This window comes from Dermochelys coriacea, chromosome 9 (genome assembly GCF_009764565.3).
Source record: "Dermochelys coriacea isolate rDerCor1 chromosome 9, rDerCor1.pri.v4, whole genome shotgun sequence".
In the NCBI taxonomy this organism is placed as follows: domain Eukaryota; kingdom Metazoa; phylum Chordata; order Testudines; family Dermochelyidae; genus Dermochelys; species Dermochelys coriacea.
Genome location: NC_050076.1, coordinates 85,617,172 through 85,638,722, shown reverse-complemented (window position 1 = coordinate 85,638,722; position 21,551 = coordinate 85,617,172). Strand labels below are relative to the sequence as shown.

The following is a 21,551-nucleotide window of genomic DNA, read 5'->3' as shown; positions in this document are numbered from 1 at the left end:
TTTTTTACAAAACAACACCAAAACATGTGCTTAATTAAGGTCGAAGTGTGTCTTGGATTTTTTAAATGTGTAAACCAGGAATGTATGTTGCGTTATTTGAATTTATGGAGAGAAGTATGTCTTGTATTTTTAAATGCATTTGCAGAGTGAAAGAAGGTAACGTGTGGGTATTTTAAATGCAGTTACTGTTAAGTCAGTAAGCTGTGTTGCATTAGTTGAAATGCATTTGCAGATGTAAAGGTAGAAGTGAGTGTTGATACAGAACCAAGACAGGGAATGATTCAAATCTCCCCTTGAGTCAGAAGGTTTTTTGTGACATTACTCTGAGAGCAGCGCAGCTCCTCCAAGTTCCAGGTTGGTGCCACAATTGATTTTCTGACCTGCAGGACTCTGCACCATGCAAAGGGAATGGAAGATTACCATGCTTCGTGCTCCTGCTTTGTAACATTATCACAGCCACTTATCCCTTTTTGGAGAGGCTATTAGTACCACATTTTAATAAAGTTTGAGAAAAGTCTCTAATAGCTGCATTTCAGTGGCTTGATGCAGCATGCACAGGATGGGTAAGAGATGCCTTGGACAACACGGTGTTGGTGATCAGATAAGCCCAGAGCTGTGACTCCCACTGCACTTTGCCTTAGGAATACCAGAGTTGGGACTGCATGAGTGAGTGTATGGGGGGGAGGGAGGGAATGTTGAGCATACAGTTCTTAAACCGTGACACACTGATTGCATATTAAGGGGGGTGTTTGGAGAGTGTGAGCATGAGGTGGGTCTGAGGGCATATTAAGTGTAAATTACTGGACTAGGATTCAGTGGAGATGTTAGGCATTAATGGGGGCATATATGTTATGAATGTATTGGGGTGAATTACTGGGGTGGGGTTATTTGGAGGTGTTGTGGAATTAAGAGGTGAGTAGGGGCTTACTGGAGGTGGTAGAGGTGTATGTGCTATGGGACAGGGTGTAGTGGGAAGTGTCTGGGTGTATGGGCAGCTGGTGCTGTTAGGGGTGTATGTTCATTGGGGCAGGGCTGAGTCACGGAGGGGGGATGGCTGGGGAGGTCTGAACTATGGCCATAGGGGTTGAGTCACTGCTGTGCAGTCCTAGGGTCTGCAGACCGTGGCATCTTCCTGCCCCAACCCCTATTGCCTGGCCATGCAGGCATTTTCCCACCCGTGGCCAGCACTCTCTTCCCAGCCACTGCTGCTTAGGGGCTGAGTGCAGCACAGTGCATGGGAAGCAGCTTCCCCAGCCAGCTTGCCAAATGGAAGCAGAGGATCCAGCCACTGTAGGAGTGGCCGTGTAGGTGGAATCGAAAGCAACAGGCCTGGGAGGTGAAGGGGAGGTACAGGGGAAAGGAGATCTTGGAAGGAAAGATAATACTCCAGGAGGACCGCAGGCAGCAAGAGAAATGTTCTCCCTCCTGCTACTTATAAGTTGCCCGTTACCCTGCTGCTGCCTTCTGTGTCCAGCCCTCTCCCTCTTTCCTCGGAGAGGATGGCCTAGTTGCCCCTGAGTGTATCCTACTTAGGACTTCTGGCTTGGCCCCGATTATTTAAACCACATTCTCTTCTGGCTCTAACTCAGCACTAAAAAGTAGAGGGAACATTTTGACTTGACTCCCTTGATTGAAAACCGCCATAGTTCCTGGGGTGACAGAATGACTTGAGTCATTTCCCCTTCTGGCTGGCATCAGAGTGGTGTTGACTCTCTTCTGAGGGAAAACTTCCTCAGCATGAGGTAGTGTGTGAAACAGATGCAGAAAAGGGGAGATCCAGAAGGTATCCCTGCCCAAAATAATCTGTAACAGCCAAAACAGTAGTTCATTTTCTTCTCGTATGGAAAATCAGAATCAATTTAGCAGTCATTTAGGTTTCATCACTACAGGTGTGACTAGGAGTGAAGTGACTAGGATTTTGTATTTTAATTTTGTTGTGTGAAATAGTAAGAATATTTAGCTTTGATGCTCAGGATGTGCCAAATCCGTTGAAATGAATTCATCTCATGGCTGGCTTGTAGGTCAGGGTATAGCTAGCTTGTGCATTCTTCACAGACTTACACAGTGACACACTTTGAAAGTCTTCGTTACAAACACAACATTACTTTAACATGTTCATTTATCCAGTACAACTGATTTCAGCATCACAGATTTATTATAATATCATGCTATCAGACCTTTTAAACAGAACGAGAGAGAAAGAGAATCGTAGGATATTTCTCCTTAAACAGACTAGGACATTTGTATCCTTTGTTCATTCACCAGGCCTGAGATATGCTACACTACTTGAAATGTTCTGTCAACCTTTCTTTGTAATGGATAGATAGCTGGTATGCTGTGACCACTACTTATCGTGCTGACCAGTACTGTCTCATTGTTTCCTTGTGCTTCCCCTGTCTGATTGTTGTATCCACCTGTTATCTCTCACTTCATTGTTAGTTCCTAAGCTCTTTGAGGTAGAGACCATCTTTTTAAGTCCAATGGGGCTTGATCCATGACTAGAGCCCCTAGGTGCTACCACAATACAAATAATCTGTGTTAAGTAATTATATGCTCATAATCACTACAGTATCTAAGTTCCTCTGTCTGCAATGTGTGTTTCCTCAATACCTCTGTGAGGTAGGGAAGTATTATTGCCATTTTACAGATGAGGAACTGAGGCACAGAGTGACTGAATAGCTTGCCCAAGGTCACACAGAAAGTCCTGTGGCAGAGAAGGCAATTGAAACCAGGTCTTGTAAATCACAGGCTGGTGCTCTAACCATTTTCCTTCCTCTTAAGTATGATAGAAGTCAGTAGCTACAGGGGATTCTGAGGCTGTGCGTCTCCTCCCAGCTGGGCTCTGTTCCTTCAGGAAAACTGGGAGCAGAGCCATTCAGGGAAATTGCCTGGGTTCTGGGGTGGGTTTTTTTGGTGGTTGTTGCAGTCCTGTAGGTAGAGCCTTCTTTTTCATTCTCGCTAAATCGCCTGGATTTGCTGCTCTGCAAAAATAAGTACTATCATATAGCGGGAAGTGGTGGCCCAGTAAGGAAATTATGGGAAATTAAACCTAAATTATCACAAAGGAAATGTATCCACCTGACTCTCCTTTTTCAGCTATATTGGTGTAAATGCTAGTAGTATTAACAATATTAAACCCAATGAAGATTTAGACGTGTGTAGCTGAGAGCAGAATCTGGCCCTTCGTTGCTAAGTTGCCTCAGATACATAAAAAATAAGAAAATGGAGGAAAAACAAACCTGTTGGGATAAGGGGGAAAGGAGGAGAAAGAAAAGAATGGGGATGCTGGGGTAGAAGAGAAGGGAGAAGGAGGAAAGATTAGAATAAGATGAGAAGAGGGTGGAGAAAAGAAAGGACCCAGAGAAAAGAACAGAATGAAGGGGGGATAGAAGGGAATTAAACAATGAAATGAGTAGGTGAAAAAAGGGCAAGCTGTTCTTTCCCTTACAAGAGAAATGAAAAAGTTGCCACTTAAATGAGTCACATTTTACTGCCAAAGAGATGGTTTTTTAGCATCATAATAGTGTGACTGGGAGAAACCAGACAGAACACTGTCTATTTCCTTGTCATCTTTTGATCTGTAATAATTGTTGCAGATGTGGTGGGTGATTTCACATTTCCCAAACTTTGACAGCTGTGTTTATATTGGCCAATTTATCAGAGATCATTTATAACATAAGGAATTACAGATATTCTTGCAGAGGAGTCAGCCCATCACATTATATATTTCATCACTTCACATGGAATGTATGTGATTTGGGTTGCAGGGAATAGAAAAGTGTCAAAATGTTTAGACAGTGGGGTTAAATATAGACATCTAATTCCTTATTTAATTTACATGTTATCAGTGTTTTGAATGCAGTCTTTAAGCAGAGGTATGCCATGCATACATGCCAAGTCTCCTGAAAAAAGAACAGGAGTACTTGTGGCACCTTAGAGACTAACAAATTTATTAGAGGATAAGCTTCCGTGGGCTACAGCCCACTTCATCGGATGCATAGAATGGAACATATAGTAAGAAAATATATATATACATACAGATAAGTTGGAAGTTGCTATACAAACTGTGAGAGGCTAATTAGTTAAGATGAGCTATTATCAGCAGGAGAAAAAAATTTTTGTAGTGATAATCAAGATGGCCCATTTAGACAGCTGACAAGAAGATGTGAGGATACTTAACTTTAGGGAAATAGATTCAATATGTGTAATGACCCAGCCACTCCCAGTCTCTATTCAAACCCATGTTAATGGTATCTAGTTTGCATATTAATTCAAGCTCAGCAGTTTCTCATTGGAGTCTGTTTTTGAAGATTTTCTGGTGCAAAATTGCCACCCTTAAATCTTTTACTGAGTGGCCAGAGAGGTTGCTAATTAGCCTCTCACAGTTTGTATGGCAACTTCCAATTTATCTGTAAGTATATATATCTTCTTACTATATGTTCCATTCTATGCATCTGATGAACTGGGCTGTAGCCCACGAAAGCTTATGCTCTAATAAATTTGTTAGTCTCTAAGGTGCCACAAGTACTCCTGTTCTTTTTGCGGATACAGACTAACACGACTGCTACTCTGAAACAAGTCTCCTGAAGTGATCTACAATGCTTGTCACTGCGGATGAGCATCCTGTAAAGGATAACAAGTTCCAATTTTTGATAGAACATATTGTATAGCACCTAATTTCACTTACAGATTTGACTGTTCCTTTAAACTGAACTTGATGACCCTTTAAATCCAATTTTTGCTGCAGTCACTTGCAAGTGGCAAGCTAGGAAAAGCCAATTTTGTTATATACAATAAACAGTCACATACACTGAAAGGATATGATCTCTTATTACTGAAAATTAAGTAACAACTCGTTATAGATGAAAGGAAAAACCCTGGCATTCTGATTTGATATATTACTATTGTCTCTTCCAAGTGCTGAAGGAAAATAAATTATGAGTTAACATTGTGTAGATGTTAGGATCTTGGGCAGAAATGCAGCAGGTAATTATTCAATTAGGATAAATGCAACACTATGGGCATGGGAATAAAGAATTCAAAATACCCTATACTTTCAGTACGAAGGGCAGTGTGTGCTAACTTTGGGGAAAGTTGACTTTTCTCTGCCGACTAACTGGATGTGTAAAGTGACATTAAGGTCAAACAGGGAAAGAAACACTTCCTTCTGAAATGAGATTAGCACAGCTCATATTGGTTTGCCTGCAAACCAAGAGGGACCTGGTTTGTGTCTTGACTATGGTATTGTGCAGGAGCATGCACACACAGTGAGTTCAGGGAGCAGATGAAGGACTTCACTAATGTCATCTATTGGCAGACCCAATGCTGTCACTCATCAGGAAAGGCAAAATAAAAAGCCACTAGCTTAGTGTTTAAGGTAGAAGTCTGATTTGGCTTGGATGCAAATAAAAGTGCAAAATGTGAATATTTATAGAACAAAGACTCCATTCACTCAGCTCCCCACTGCTCTCTGTCAATAGAACAGGAAACTTGCTTGTGGAAATAAGTCTCTCAACAAAATTGCTGCCATGCAACTTTTTCTATACAACTTGGCTATCCTTAATAATGTATCCAGGGAGTGTGAAGGACAAATGAAGGGAATGCACAGTCACTTCTTGCTCTCTTACTAAACTGTCATGCGTGTTGCTGACCAAACATGCAGGTTCACAGCATGACTACCACACCTTTGGAGAAGGTGCTCCTTTCCCCCCAAAACCAGTGCTTTATATCAGACCTTCCTTTAGCCTGCAGCTGCCATGTTATTTATTAATTTGTACTACAGCAGTGCCTAAAGACGCAAATCATGGCCCCATAGATCTCTGGAGACCTTGTGAGTGTTCGTGTGACATCATATCAGATTTGCAGAGCCAGTCAGTCTAGGAACATGATGAGAATTTATAAATCAGTTCCCTAAATATTTGTATTAAACTGATGGGAAGGGAGGAAAGGAAGAGCTGGCTTCAAGGGTATATTGCAGAAATTTTCAGTTTAAAGCACTAGAGATGATGCAATGTGCATTCTAACAACATTTTATTAACATCTTCTTTCTCGAATTGGGATTAGTAACTAAAACACATTGCAGATAGAAATTCAAATACATTCTAGCCCCCTTTTTAGCACATGCTATTTCAGCTGAAGTGGCAAAGCTGTCCCACAGGGAAGCTGTTTCTCCCTTCAACAGCAGTGCACACCGCGCTAGGATAAAAGAACCTGCAAATAGCTATGTCCTATACCAGAGGTGGCCAGCCTGAGCCTGAGAAGGAGCCAGAATTTACCAATGTACATTTCCAAAGAGCCACGGTAATACGTCAGCAGCCCCGCCATCAGCACTCCCCTCCCCCTGCTCCGAGAGCCTCACACCCCCTGGCAGCGCCACCGATCAGTGCCTCCCCCTCCCTCCCTGCACCTCCTGATCAGCTGTTTCATGGCGTGCAGGAGGTTCTGGGGGGAAGAGGCGACGAGTGAGGGCATGGCAGGCTCAGGGGAAGGGGTGGAGTGGGAGAGCGCCTGTGGCAGAGCCAGGGCTTGAGCAGTGAGCACCCCCCCGGCACATTGGAAAGTTGGCACCTGTAGCTCCAGCCCTGGAGTCGGTGCCTATACAAGGAGCCTCATATTAACTTCTGAAGAGCCGCATGTGGCTCCGGAGCCACAGGTTGGCCACCTGTGTTCTATACAATCTACCTGTATGGTTTCAGTTTGTAAAATATGATGGTTCTCCAAAGAAACAAAATACTTCAGCTTGTACTGTCAGTGGACTCCTGCTGTTTGAACAGAGTGTCTGAATTATATGTAGCCTTTAGAGATGTATTTGAGAGTTCGGTAAATATGTTCTACAGTTAGGTATATTCATAAGCTTATATTTGATATTTTAACTAGGGTTCTGCCTGGATTTGGATAGGTTTCCCCAGATGTTTTTGTAACCGAAACACAATTTGTTGCATGAACAGTTATTTCACTGTAACTTCTAATTCAATGTGTTAGTGGAGGTACCTTTTGTCTTATAGAGGGTTGTCATTCATAGTATCTCAAACTCTGCCAGACCCAAAAGGTGAGTGCTCCTGAAGTACCTTCATTTGGTCACCGGCCAGCGGCCAAAATTTTGTTTGTTGTCATTTGAATACTCAGTAAAATTGGTCATGGATGTGGTGCTACCATTCATTTCTTCAATGGAGAAGAGTGCTGGGAACGGACAACCATAAGATATGATACTTTACAAAAGGGCTATAACAGGATGGAGAGGAAATGCAAATGCAACTTTTATTGATTTCTCCCCACCCCTCCCCCCAAAAAATCAAGCTCCTTCCACAAGAAGCATCAAAATCTGTTAGGACAAACTTCAGAGTTTTGAAAATATAAATCAAACAAGTATTAGCCACTGGATATGAAGGCTTGATTAAAAAGAGAAATGATGGTGGAAATAACTTACCTGCCTGATTCCTTTTTATAGATGCCTAAGAAGGCTTTTACATTTGTTTAAAGTGGATTCTTTGCTTGACTCTTGGTAGCTGTAATCTGGATTTGGTCATGTGAAGAAAATCAAATACAATCTCATTGGCCACCTCGAAAAAGGGGTATACATTAGGTTGGCACTTCATTAACCTGGGTCTATGTAGCGGATAAGATTCCCTTTGAATTAATTGTTCCCCAGTTTAAAATGGTTACTTTTACTGAACCTGATTGTAAATACTGTGAATGAAAAAACTGCAGAAAATAAGCGCATGTTAACATTTTTGCCTCTAGCCAATAAGAAGAAAGAGAAAGAGCGTCCTGAGATCTCTCTTCCTTCAGATTTTGAACATACGATTCATGTGGGGTTTGATGCAGTCACCGGGGAATTCACTGTAAGTAACCTCCATATTGAACCTTTAGTAAGTCTCCCAGTTCCTTGACAGTGAAATAGTTTTTTGCAGCCAGAAACTTCAGCTGATGACAGCAGTCAGGCTGAGAAAAAACAGACTTGTTGGATTTGGATATTTTCAGGACTTTACCTCTGATTCCGGCTGCTTCCCTTCCCTCCTCTCCTCTCCTCCCCCCGCCTTCCCTCGGATTAACAGCAGAGTGCCTGTGGAAAATGAAAACTAGGAAGAACCCAGGTGCCTGCCTGGATAAGTCTTGTAAGCTGTTTTGTGGCTAGAGTGCACACACATCTGGCCCTAAGGGGCATAGTCTAACTGGCTTATAGACATCTCTAGAGCAGTGCAGAAAGCTGCAGAACAGGCATTGTGGAAGGCTGATCATTTTGTTTCAGTAAACAACCTCTGAGGTATTCCCTGTCCAAAGACTAGGTAATCAGGCATGCTTTTAGCTTGAGTAGGGTAGTAATATAACAGTCAAGTTGCCACGTAAGATTAGTGGGAAGAGTTAATGCAATGTGTTTTAAGCTCAAGTAATGGGGAAAATGAGTCTGATCCAAAGCCCCTGAAGCCAATGGAAGGCTTCATTGAGTTTTGGATTGGGTCACTAGTTAGGTGTTGGAATCACTAATTAAATAATAAGCCTAACATGATAGAGAGTTACTCTTACTTTTTCCCAGTAACTTTTCATACCTTCAGTACCCAGTGAGCTGATGGATCAGACTGTGCTGCACAAATATGTTGAATGGTAGGAAGTGCTAGTGTTGATTGGCTGTGTAAATAAAACAGGCAGGATGAGACAAATCATTTTGTGGCTTGCTGGCAAATGTGCCACTAGCTTCCAAAATCTGGGCACCAAATGCAATTTTTCTGTGATTTTTGTTTTGGTTGCTGCTTCTGTTTCTTTAACATGTTTCAGGAAACTAGAACATTTCTGCTTCCCTAAATAAATAAATAAAATAAAATAATACATATAAAATGAAAGCGGTGTGATGGCAATACCTCTTTATCAGAGAACTAGAATTGAAGAGCTTTTAGTAATTTGAAAATGTTACACTCAGAATATTTTATATTGGATTTTAAAGAATAGACATGACTTCTAAAAAAAATATTCTGGGCCAGATCCTGAGGTTCTTATTCAGGCAAGCCTGATTAACTTCACTGGGAATTTTCCCTAAATAAGGCCTGAGTAGAGATTGAGTTTAGACCGCCAGATTTGGTCTTCTGCCCTTAGAAATCGCAACAAATATATCAATTTCAGAATACTTTTCTGGAATTCTCTCTACATTTTATTTTTTATCCCTCCCAGTCTGTCTCTCTCTGTAACTACTTGACAGCTAACTTTAATCTTTGCTGCCATTTCTCAGTTCCATGTTACATTCTGTCACTTTTTTATTTTCCTCCTTTTGTGTTTACATTTTCCATCTCTTTCTCTTCCACCTTTTCTATCCTCTTCCTTCCTTTTCTTTTGTGTTCTCTCTTCTTTTCTCTGAGCCCCTTTTTCAATGTTCTCCCAGTTACTGTTCTGTTATTTCTTTCCTGTTTCTGTATTGTGCACTCCTCAGTCTGCTCTCTTTGTCTCTCTTCCCTGTGCTCATTCCCTTCTGTGTTCTGGCTGGAAGAAAAGTGAAATGGATCACAATTATCTTCCCTGGTGCACCAGTAGAAAATGATCCCAGTCATTTTCACTTTCCTACCATCTGGAACAAAAAGGAGTGGAACAACAACAAAAATAAGTTTTCAGGTCTGAGGCACCCTCTACCTGCACTTCAGAGATCAGCATTTGGATCAGTTTTAATATTGTTGCCCGCATCCATTGTGTCAAAACAGTAGGTCTGCAGCATCAGACTTCTTATTTTCACATCTAATGCCATTGGGCAGTACATTAGCACAGACCCTCACCTCTTACAGAAAGCAACATCTTTCTGGACTAAAAGTGCACAGACCCACTTTTATATTAGTGATTTCTTTTCAATTACTTTTTTTCCCCTTTTAAATTATGGGCACTAGCTTCCTGTTGTCCAGCCACACTTTGTTGGATAGTTATTTCTACAACAATACATACTTGCTCCTGAAGCATGAGAGTGCAGAAGTTAATTCAATGGGCTGCTGCCATAAAGAGATGGCTGCGCCATCAGAATATACTTACCCCAAAAAAAGCCTGGTGATCATGAGGCTTGTTGGTATAGGCATATTTCTGCAGTACTTAATACAGCAAAAAGCCCATTCAAGTCAAAAGAAATGTTGCTCCATTAAGGATCACAGTTTGCCCCACAGCCACGAGCTAGTTCCAGTCACAAGTATTTGGCTTCCCTGATTTTTCCCAGCCTCGACACAAGTCTCTTGTCAGCCAAATAGTCACACGGTAAGTAAATTTTGCTGAAGGGACTGCCAATAGCTACACAACTTTTTTAAAAAAATTCCCACTGTTTAGTGATCACACTGTGTGTGTCTGTCAAAAGTTTGGAAGTGCCATGGGAATGTGAAAATATTTTAAATTTCAAGCGATTACAGTGGTTGTCATGCCAGCCATGTCTGCTTTATGGGTTATGCGCAATGCATAGAAACATTTCTAACACCCAATGTTAATCACCCTCGTGTCTGTATTATCTGACTGCTATTAGTTGCATCTAGAATCGGAATCAGGAACACCTGCATGGGATCCTGAGTTTTGGCTCTAAGGTTTTAGCATCAAGCTATGTTGTTACTCATGTATGCATGTTAAAACTCCATTTCACTGTGCTTGGAGCAACCATGATTGCTAGGAATTAGGGCACAAAGCACCAAATGAAACTGATTGGAAACTGTTGGGTGGAACCATGCGTGTTTAGCTTTATATTTATTTATTTTGAAGAAGTTATTGCAATTATTTTGAGGGGAGGAAGGCTCTGGATTTGTAGGTTTTTTTTGTTTCGTTTTGTTTTTAAAGTGAATTTTGTAAGGCATGCCTTTTAGTGAAATAGTTTCCTGACCCCCAATCTGGAATAAAAATTGGCCCCACCCCAAATTTTTAAAGATTCTTGATTAAGATTTTAGCCAGTTGGAGGAAGTCATGGCTTTAGATCCAAAGTGTCCTAAACAAATGTTTAGTGACCTAAACAAATGTCTGTCCAAAGTTTCCTAGGTTTTTCACTCTGACACATACATTACTTGTATTAATGCAACACTTGACTTTCTAATATGAAATCTGAATTTGACAACTACTTTCTCAGTTGCACTTTGTTCACTTGTGCACTGGCCAGTTATGATCTCAGGACTGGAAAAGCAATGGAAAAAGTTGCATACAGCTGTTAAAAATTGCTAAACTGGTTTTAAAAAACAGAAAAAAGAGTAATTTTTACAGTCGCTTGCCATGAATCCTCAGTAATATATTTTTGTAAGGGAGGGGAAAAAACCTGGTAAAAAGGGGGATGATGCTTCCAAACTTTGGAACAATTGTGGTTTTTCTGTTTTTCCTAAGTCTGTCTTCCTGTAGCCTATCCAGCACCTAATCTATTTGGTATTTACCTCATAATTCTCCCACTTTAGATGGGATTTTCCCCATTTTGGCCCATTGGTTTCACCTCCTTACCACCTTCTAAGTTGTCCCACATTCTGTTTTAACTTTCTTTTCTTTCTTTATTTACGTCCATTACAGCCAGATCTCTATGGCTCACAGATGTGCACAGGGAAGCTCCCAGAGGTGCGTCACAGGCCCAAAAGAAGCTTGCATCAAAGTGCTTCTTTGAGATGTCATAGCACTGCAGCAGCAGGTTCATGTGTGTGCAGTAGATTTGTTGCTTGGCTTATCCCACATTTTTGTCATTAATCCAAAACTCTGGAGGCCCATGTAACACATTGATTTTCAGAGAACTTCGTAGGAAGAAGCCATGTAAAATGTATATCTAGACTGGGGTGGCACCAAGGTTACGCATAGATGCACCTCAGGTATAGTCTTTATTCGGTAGCTCCTATGATTCGCTGCTAGATGTTGGCTGTGTGGTAAAAGGGGAAAATTGTAGGTTCTGAAACTTAGGAAATTATACTGGATGTTTAAAGCAATTTGTCAACAATAATATTCCAATGCAAATTTGCAGCTTTCCAAGACTGGATCGATTTCCAAATGTCACCCTACACCTAAGATGATTGAAAACTCATGCTAGGCTTTGGCACTTCCAGCCTGTTTTCTGAGTTCCTACTTTCTATAAATTTTTAATAACCAGCATAGAGAGCTAAGGGTGCTGAAAAAAGAGACTTCCTTAGCAGCAGCAGCCGTGTTACAACTCAGTGTTACAATTTTTACATTTCAATCCAAATTGTTGCCCCCTTCTCCAAACTAGAAACAACATTCCCCTGATTTAGACATACTGTACTGTCAAATAAATGTATCAGGGAGGGGGTTTAATCTTTTAAATTAGAACAGCAACTATATATTTCCATTATTAAGCATTGAAAATCCAGTGTAAAGCTCCTAAAATACACTGTGTGGTCCACAAATATAGAGTAGTCTTGTTATGTCTGCACTTAATCACCCAGGAAAACAAGCTAAGCCTTAAATCATTATTCCATGGAAGAGCAGAGTTGATTTAAAGACGAGTTTCATGCACGTTTTTTCCTGTCAGTCATAACTTTCTTTTCTTTTTTAAAAGTTGGATCCTGGTTTTAGCTCTGTATTTTGATAGAGAAGAGAATGATTACATCTACTGTGTCAGTTTCTTATTTTAAATGTAAGGCATCAATTAAAGTTTCTGAAAGTAATCTTACAGGTAGCATGGGATTCTTGGTAAGGAGCTATGCTGGTTGTGGCTGCTGAATTTCCTAAATCAGCATTCTTTCTACTTGGCATCCATAGGGAATTCCAGAGCAGTGGGCCAGGCTGTTACAGACCTCCAATATAACAAAACTAGAGCAAAAGAAGAATCCACAAGCTGTTTTAGATGTTCTCAAATTCTACGATTCCAAAGAGACAGTTAACAACCAGAAATACATGAGCTTTACTTCAGGAGGTAAGTTGAAGCCATGTTGTGCAAGAAACTGAAAGCCAAACTGGTTCAAAAGTAAAACAAATGTTTTTGAAGTGCAAAGAAGTGACCAGAAAGACATTCCAATGACAAGGAAAGATCTAATATCCTCGAGTTGAATGCTGCTTCCTCCCAAAGATGCAGTTGCAAATGTGGAAGAGTAATTGGATAATCTGGTTGTTTTTGTTACTTTGTTTTCAAAATTAAATAAGAGGATTTGTGAAACAGTCACTGGCTCTTTCATTTTGAAGCTACAAATAATTAGTGATCTGCACGGGAGATGGGTGCTATGCATAAATATATGAAATGAATACAACATTTCTACGGTCATGGAGTCTTACTAGGAATCTGGATGAGAAGGAAGTACTTCTAGAAGCTGTAGCATCTTCATTCTGGGGATTTCACTGCAATCAAGGTGCCATAATTTGGAAGCATCCAAATGTGACACTTTTTTCCTAGGTTTTCTGTACATTCTGCAAGGTAAATAAGCAGCATGGAGAAAATGTTTTCAAGGAGAATAATTCTGAATTTTAGTTTATATCTTTTTCAGTGTGTTTTTTCTTTTTTTTCCTTGTTAGCTAAAGGAACCCTGTTGCCTGATAATAAATCACATCTACCAAGGAAGCTGAGGCTTCAGACTGGGTAGAGTGTGTGTGCCTTTAGTAATGATGTGTTCTTTTCTGTATCATGGCTCTCCTTATTATTGAGCTGGTTCCTACACAAAAATGTTGTGATACAGTTAAGTCTGTAAAAACATAGCTATTATTTCTGCTAATGTGGCATTCAAACCCAGCAGCATGTGAGCAGCATCTGTAACTTTCTTGACCTGAAATTGTTCATCTGATAGAGCTAATAAAAATGCCTCCATCAGTGCCAGTAGAGACAGTTACTTCCTTGAACCTGGTGGATCAACTGAGACCCGTAATTCAAAAAATTGATTGCCTGACTAATCTTAAATTTACCCCCAATAACAATAAAATAACAATGAATGCTGGAATAAGATATCAAACATGCAAAATTTCAGGCTTGTCAGAGTTTTGTGCATGTGTGTGTGTTTGCAAAAGCTAGTGGGATGATGTGTTCATAATCCACTTTAGAAGGAAAACTGACGTACATTCTTAGGGAGTTGCTATTGTGGCTCCATAGTAATAGAACAATCACAATATGAGGAGGGTTATACTAAACCTTTTCTATCTATAGGTTTTGACCCCACTAGAAAGAAAAATGCATGTATTTGCATTCTTTTTATCCACGTGACTTTATCATAAGCCTGACTTCAAACTGCCTTCCTTATTGGGGAGAGACTTGTGCCGAACCACTTCCCCTCTCTTTTGGGATAGTAAAGGGTCAAGTGAAACATGGAAAACAGACACTAAAGTGAAATGCAGACATTGTAGTAAAAAAAATAACCTGGATCATTCCACCACCTTGCTGTCATCTTTATAAAGTAACTGGTTTTGCCAAAGGGGTGTTGTGAATGAAATCCGATGAATTTTGGAAGAACTTGTTCTGCTGGATTCCCCAGACCAAGCTTTGTGATGAAAAGTGTCTAGCCAATCTTCTTTTGAACCTTTCAGATAAGAGCGCCCATGGATACATAGCAGCCCATCCTTCGGTGAGTGTAAAAAAATAACAGCGATTTCATATATGGTGTTTGTGTAAGTGTGGTGGAGTAAGCCATAAACTCTGAATTTTCTGGTATTCAGAATACCAGTTGGCTCCGCTGAAAGAAGTCAGACACAACATCTTTGCAGCAGTGGTATTTAGATTCCATTGGCTATTTTTAATTTTCTGTATAATACCTGACAGACTAACGTCTGGGTTTGTTGACGAGGAATTGCTTACTATTCCCAGCCCTTTATGATTTATATTCTTTAGTACAGTGTGTTATTCCAGGCTCTCTAACTACACTTTAGTGTAGTTTTCCATCTTAAAATAAAATCTCTACTAAAATTTTTTGCTTTTGTACTTCTGTGATTAATTAGATATGACTGAACATAAGATTAGAAATTATTCAGAACTCACTGAAATAATTTGTAAGAAAGTTTTAAATATTGGTCCATTATAATTAATGCTGAATTACTGTGGAAATCCCAGAGATATATTTATGATGTACATATTAATATTGACTGAGTTTATCAGTATTAACATTATTGCATTAAATATCAATAATTAATTAGGGATTTGGCCTTTATTTTAAATTCAGTGACTCAGTTTCACAGTTAAATTTTTTAACTAAAGCCAGATCCATTATCCATAATAAAATACATTTCTGGAAGAACACTGCAATCACATAGGAATATAATCAGTATGGCCTTCAAAAGTGGTTCTTACCAGTGGTTATGATGTCCTTAGGAACTATCACTGTGTCTCATGGCATATAACCAGTAGCAAGATACAAGCTCCTACAAGAGAATAGCCTACTCAAGGGATTCAACAGGAATCTTATATAAGAGGGAAGGTCAGAGCTCTATTGCAGTACAAAGAAATCATTCAAATCCTACTAACTGAATTTCACCCAGTAATACAAGTCTGGTATTAAATATTCAGGTTATCGTATATAGTGTAGCTTCACAATTCTAGTGTTGTCACATCAACTGTGGAACCCTTCTAGGGTATGGAAATGATTTGTTATGGTCTGGCATCATAGAAGTGAGATTTTATTGCATAATTATTTTTCAAAAATGTGTAAGTTTGTAAAATATGAATTTTAAACAGGAAACTTTAGTCATGTGATATGCTACAGAATAATATATACTCTTTCCCACCTACACTAAGACAGCTCCAAACTCTGGCAAAGTTGCAAACTATAGGGGTTTAGACTGGATGATCCATACAATCTTTTCTGTCCCTTCTAACGTTGATACCATGTACTGTACTGAAGAGAAGTGATCATCTCACAGGTTATGTGAGAGACCTGATTATTTAGAACAAGTGTCCCCAGTCAGCTTAAGATCCTGCTTTGATAATCATGTTATTCTCTGTGTTCCTTCTCCTAATCACCCTATAAAATTCCCTTCAGCATTTGGTAAATGTTTGATTGGATTTTTTTCCCCAGTCTATTCTTCTTCTAGCAATTCTAGCCATTAGTCCACATCAAGTTGCAATGGGGGAGGTTTAGATTGGATATTAGGAAAAACTTTTTCACTAAGAGGGTGGTGAAACACTGGAATGCGTTACCTAGGGAGGTGGTAGAATCTCCTTCCTTAGAGGTTTTTAAGGTCAGGCTTGACAAAGCCCTGGCTGGGATGATTTAACTGGGACTTGGTCCTGCTTTGAGCAGGGGGTTGGACTAGATGACCTTCTGGGGTCCCTTCCAACCCTGATATTCTATGATTCTATGATTCTATGATTTTAGGTTTAGTCGCTAGATTTCTGGTAGTTGCAGCCCCATTAACTTTATACTGCTGATTCACTGAAACCTGGCAAAGAGCAGAAATACTAAGCATTAAGCATTAGATGAAGATAAATGTGAAAAGCATCTAAACAGAAAAAAATAATATTATGCTGGGTAAAATAATAAAAAAAATGAATAGCTTTTCTCTATAATGCAGAATTTCCTGTTAGACTTAATGAGGGATCCTTTGAGCCTTGAAGTGCGTTAATTAGGCCTGGTCTACACTGGGGGGGGGGAATCGATCTAAGATACGCAACTTCAGCTACGAGAATAGTGTAGCTGAAGTCGACATATCTTAGATCGACTTAGAATCACTTACTGCGATAAAGTATATAAACGTTTTCCTAATGATGCTGTTCCATGATACACAGTTGTGAATGGGAGAAGTGATCTGCGAGATCACAAATTGAAGGAGGGAATTCCACAAGATAGTGACTCTATTAAGATGTGGTCCCCATCATGTCCTTAAACTGTTACCATTTCTGCAAACATGTTGCCGAAGCAATTAACCAGGAACTAGAGGTGATTTTCTAGCTCCTGCATCTGTTCAAGTATTGTTCTCAGTTAAATTAGTCTTTCATTAAGTATGTAAATGAATGATTTATTTGCCTTTATTTAACTTAATTCCTCTAATAATGCAGCACAGGATACAATTCACTAGCCCAAATGCTAGTATCTTACTAAGACTGGCCATGAATAAATAAGAGGCAGAGGAAAAACACCAAAATGAATTAACCAAACAATACTTGTATTTGTAATCATAGAAAAAGAATGCACCATATGCAACTAACAACTGAGGTTTCTACAACTAAATATAAATGTAAAATTCTCTGCTGTGTCTGAGTAGATTTATGCTGTACGTTATTAACAAGCCTCCCATGCTGTCTTTAAACAATAAGTGAACAATCAGTTATGCTACTGCCTTTTATCCACAGAGCACAAAAACTGCATCAGAACCCCCTTTAGCTCCCCCAGTTTCAGAAGAAGAGGATGAAGATGAAGAAGAAGAAGAAGAAGATGATGACAATGAACCTCCACCTGTTATTGCACCACGACCTGAGCATACAAAATCAGTAAGCTCACTAGCAGCTTTGGTTACTGTTATCATCATATGGTATAACTGAGAGATATATCTGTTATAATAGGAAAGTGTATAGAGTTCCTTTTGGGTGAAGACTCAGTGTTAGAATCCTAACTATCGCTTTTAATGCCCATGAACCTACAGAAGCGAGCAGGTTCTGATTTGAGGCTTTTCATGTAATCTTGAGCTTTTTCCATTATGCCAATAGGTTTTGTGAAACTCTAAGTTCAGTTTTTATATTGTGTTTGTGTGTATGTAATACTATGTTGTTTAAAATACAGATATATAAATGTGGACTTAGCCATGGTCAGTGGAGAGAAGGCTTACAATAGCGCTAGCTCTCCTCCTTGCTTCCTTGTTGAGAGAGAGAGAGAGAGAGAGAGAAACTGAACAGATGTGATGGGGAGATGAAATGAAGAGCAAATATAGACAGTGCGATTCCGTGTCTTCTAACAGGACAAAGCATTTGTCATATTAAAAGACAGATACAGTATATAAATGTTTTCCTAATGATGCTATTCCATGATACACAGTTGTAAATGGGAGAAGTGATCTGCGAGATCACAAATTGAAGGAGGGAATTCCACAGGATAATGACTCTATTAAGATATGGTCCCCATCATGAAAATAATAAGGCCTTTTATTATAATGGTGGGATCTGTCATGTCTAAATGCACTGCTATGGAGGATGAAAATACAAATCAGCCATATCCAGCTCTGCTGAATCTAACTTGATCATTGTGATTCAGCTTAGCAGACATTGGCTTTGGTGAGGTTTGCATCACGACTGCTACACCCAGTATATTCAGACTCCTATCTTCTGACTTAATTGACCTAAAACAAGTTTTTGTTACTATTACTCCTGTTTGTTCTACAGAGCCATCATGGGCTCTGGAGCAGTGGTGGGCAGCCTGAGGCCCGCGAGCCACATGTGACCCACCAGCAGATTACCCTGACAGGTCGCAGGTTGCCCACCACTGCTCTGGAGGATGATCTGGATACGCTCCTGCCTCATGCATCTTCAGCAGCATTTTTAACTGAGTTCCAAAAATCTTTTTATTACAGATTGTCAAGAGATGCGCCTTCCCTGTCGTGCCCCGTACTAGCCAAGCATGGCTCTGCAGAGGCCTGCCTCAGTTTCCCCTTAAAATGACCACATTTCCCCTGCTGGGGATCCAACTTTTTAAACCCTGCACAAAGTATTTCAAAACAGAATTCAGACCCAAAGTCTTCACCTACAGTTTCATCTGGGCCCTTCCTCTCCTCCCTGAGTGTCTGTTCTCTCTTTGAAGTTTCATTCTTTCACCCCAGTACCAAACTGGGCACAGCCTCTCTTCCCCAAGTGTCTGTCTTCTTGCTCTCCCAGCACTTCTTGCCTGGAGTTTGAACTCAGGTCAGAAAGAGCCCAGCTTGATTCTCTGTTCCCAGGCTGTATGTGTAAACGGAGAATTTGAATCAATGAGACACAGAGCCTCACAATGTCATTTTTACAGTCACCCTTCAGAGGTGAATCTAAAAGTGAAACTGACTATAAATAAGGATAAAACTGACTTCATTAGTTTTCATTGTCCATGTTTTGAGAAATGCACAAAGGAAACAAACACCTTAATGTAAGTTGCCTTTGGTGACAGTAAGTAAAGGAACATGATTTGTTTTTGGTTTTTTCCAGTGTGACACTTAAGTGGGCAGAGCCTCTATTTATGTGTGAGATAAAATCTCATGGGGATCTATCTCCAGACCCATCTTTCTGAGCACAAAATAATTTTCTGTCGCAGATCTACACTCGGTCTGTAATTGAACCTGTTGCTGCACCAGCACTAGTTAAAGAGGCTTTGACCCCTCAGCCTGAGAACTCAAACACAAACACTTTGTACAGAAACACGGACCGGCAACGAAAAAAATCCAAGATGACGGATGAAGAAATCCTAGAGAAATTGAGTAAGTGTCCTGCTCTTACCTCTTGTTTGACAAAACATTGTCTATATGTGTCCCTCCTGTAGGCATGCAGAAGGAATGTCCTTATTTTAGTGTCACTGGGACACTTGGGCTTTCTTGTACACACTGCAGTTGTGCTCGATGGACAGGAAACAGAGATGGAGGGAATCCCTTCCTTCTCAGTGGGCAACTGTGATTTCCCTTCCTGTGCTTTCTAATGTGCAGCAGAGAGAGAAAGAGAGAACACATTTCTGGATACACTGAACACTGTTGCCTAGTAACCCCTGGTGTACTGAGTCCCCAACAGGTGTCCATTGGGCTGAGCAGAAAACACATATTACACCTCTTCTACAATAGTAGTAAGTGCAGCTGGTGAGCATCCCCTCCCCTCAAGGTACTGTGTCTGTTTCGGATCTGCAGTGGCACAATGCCGCCAATTACTGCTGTTTTGGCTGTGCACCTCTTCTCCTCCCGCCCCAGCCTGGCTAAGTTCATTAAGCTTTAGCTTAGCCCTTAGTATGTAAATACTCATATTTACAAGCCATTGTTTCTGTTGTGATTTCATATAAATCTGTATTAAACTCAGATTGCAGATTTAGTGGTATAGAAGGGAGATCCTTATGACTGTATCTTCGTTACAGTTCTGTACTCTCTGGCGTTTATATATACCAAGGATGAATTTGGTCCGGTAACTAAAACTACCTATACAAGGCACCAACCATTGAATGCAGCAGCCTCTGGAGTGGAGAGCTTCAGCTGTTAATACAGAGCAGCACTACACTGGAGGTCTGCTCAGGCCTAATATTAAAGCTTGACCAGAACTCAACCCAAGCCCAAGAGTGTTGACTTTTTTTCATGCCGGGCACTTTTAGGGTGTTAGTTCTAGTCACTGACCAGAGGCTCAGATAGGGGGTAGGGGGAGAGGAGTGAGACTGAAGAAAGAAGAGTGGAAGGAGAGAAGGAGCAGGGGAATGGTGGGGAGCAGACTGGGAAAGGGGAGGGAGGGGAGTAGGGAGGAGGAGAGAGGCAAAAATAGGAAGTTGGACGAGGGCGTCAGAAAATTGAAGTCACATGCACACAGATGTTAAAAATGTCCTGACCCAAGCCAAAGAATGTCATTTTCATACTCGACCTGACCCGAGATTTGTAGCTGGGGGCCATCGTGTTGCAGGGTCTACATTACAGTGCTGCTGCTGGAATACCCACTACTACTTCCTGTAGCATCTAAGTATTCCTTGGAGTTCTTCCAACTAGGCATCACTTCAGCCTGTTCCTGCTCAATTTGTAAATTCTGTTGGGATCTCAACAAAATATGATATTACTACACTCACCATGTAATTCATATACATAGTCAAACCCCTTTAAAATTCCTCCTGCCTTCTGGGAATCTCATGCCCTGGAAGTTGTGTTCCTTTTAAAAGACTGAGTCCCTTTTCATAAAGATGCTCCATTCTTGCAGGACAGGATACATTTTAAAGGGAGCTGGAGCTGGGTTTGGTGCTCAAATGCCGTGAGGTGTATGTTATCTAATCAAGATGGATACAAAATAATGGAAGTTGTAAAACCCTGAAAAAATTGCCTTTTAATAGAAATCTGTCTTTATACTATACTCAGTTTAGTTTTACTTTTTAGCTTCACTCATTAAAAGTGTCTAAAAAGAAGCTGGTGCCAGTAATCTGGGGTAATCAGATGCTGATTAAAAATCATTGAGAACTGATTATGTTACATCTCTGCAAGCATCTCTCAGTAGCTAACCATCAATGCATCTATTGTAGTATGTACATGAGACTTTGTCACAATTAATTCCTAACCAAATAATTCTGTAATGAGTCTACCTGTGAGCTACCCAAGAAAATATATTGGTCATGGTCCAGGGATGTACACCAATCTCTGGTAAGTCTAGAGCAAAAGACTGATTATTGCTACTTTCTTAGCAGATGGATACTCAGATTCCAAGAATAGGCCCTTTCAGTCTGTCCCCAGCTCTAACTAGTTGATAAATAATTTCAGTGGAGGGTTCTAGATTTTTTTTTTAACATTTTACATTTGATTCTGAAGTCAACAACATTCTGAATTGCAAAAACTGTATCCTTAAAATGAATACAAAGTTTGAGATAATCTGTAATGCAACGCTATTTTCACAGCAGAGAGTGTGGTTCTTCACTGACCAGGCAAATGTTACTGCTTGTACCTGTGCTCAACAGGTCTCTTGTTCATCACTGCTAGTATTGACTAACGAAAATCATTACAATCTGACATGAATCCTAAAGCTTACCCCTTAAAAG

The 21,551-nt window shown here is 40.2% G+C and overlaps 1 protein-coding gene across 4 annotated transcripts in view; it reads left to right on the top strand.

The window, feature by feature from the left end:
• The window catches only part of PAK3 (p21 (RAC1) activated kinase 3), a 194,212-nt gene that overhangs the window by 138,440 nt on the left and 34,221 nt on the right, over positions 1-21,551 (top strand). For 2 of the 4 annotated variants that reach the window (XM_038416869.2, XM_038416868.2), the window contains 6 exons: positions 7,741-7,841; positions 11,491-11,535; positions 12,685-12,838; positions 14,431-14,468; positions 17,186-17,323; positions 19,107-19,269. In XM_038416869.2, the coding sequence (XP_038272797.1) occupies positions 7,741-7,841; positions 11,491-11,535; positions 12,685-12,838; positions 14,431-14,468; positions 17,186-17,323; positions 19,107-19,269 (639 nt within the window). The remainder of the gene's footprint in view (positions 1-7,740; positions 7,842-11,490; positions 11,536-12,684; positions 12,839-14,430; positions 14,469-17,185; positions 17,324-19,106; positions 19,270-21,551) is intronic. The other 2 variants (XM_043492156.1, XM_038416873.2) reach the window with 1 other exon arrangement.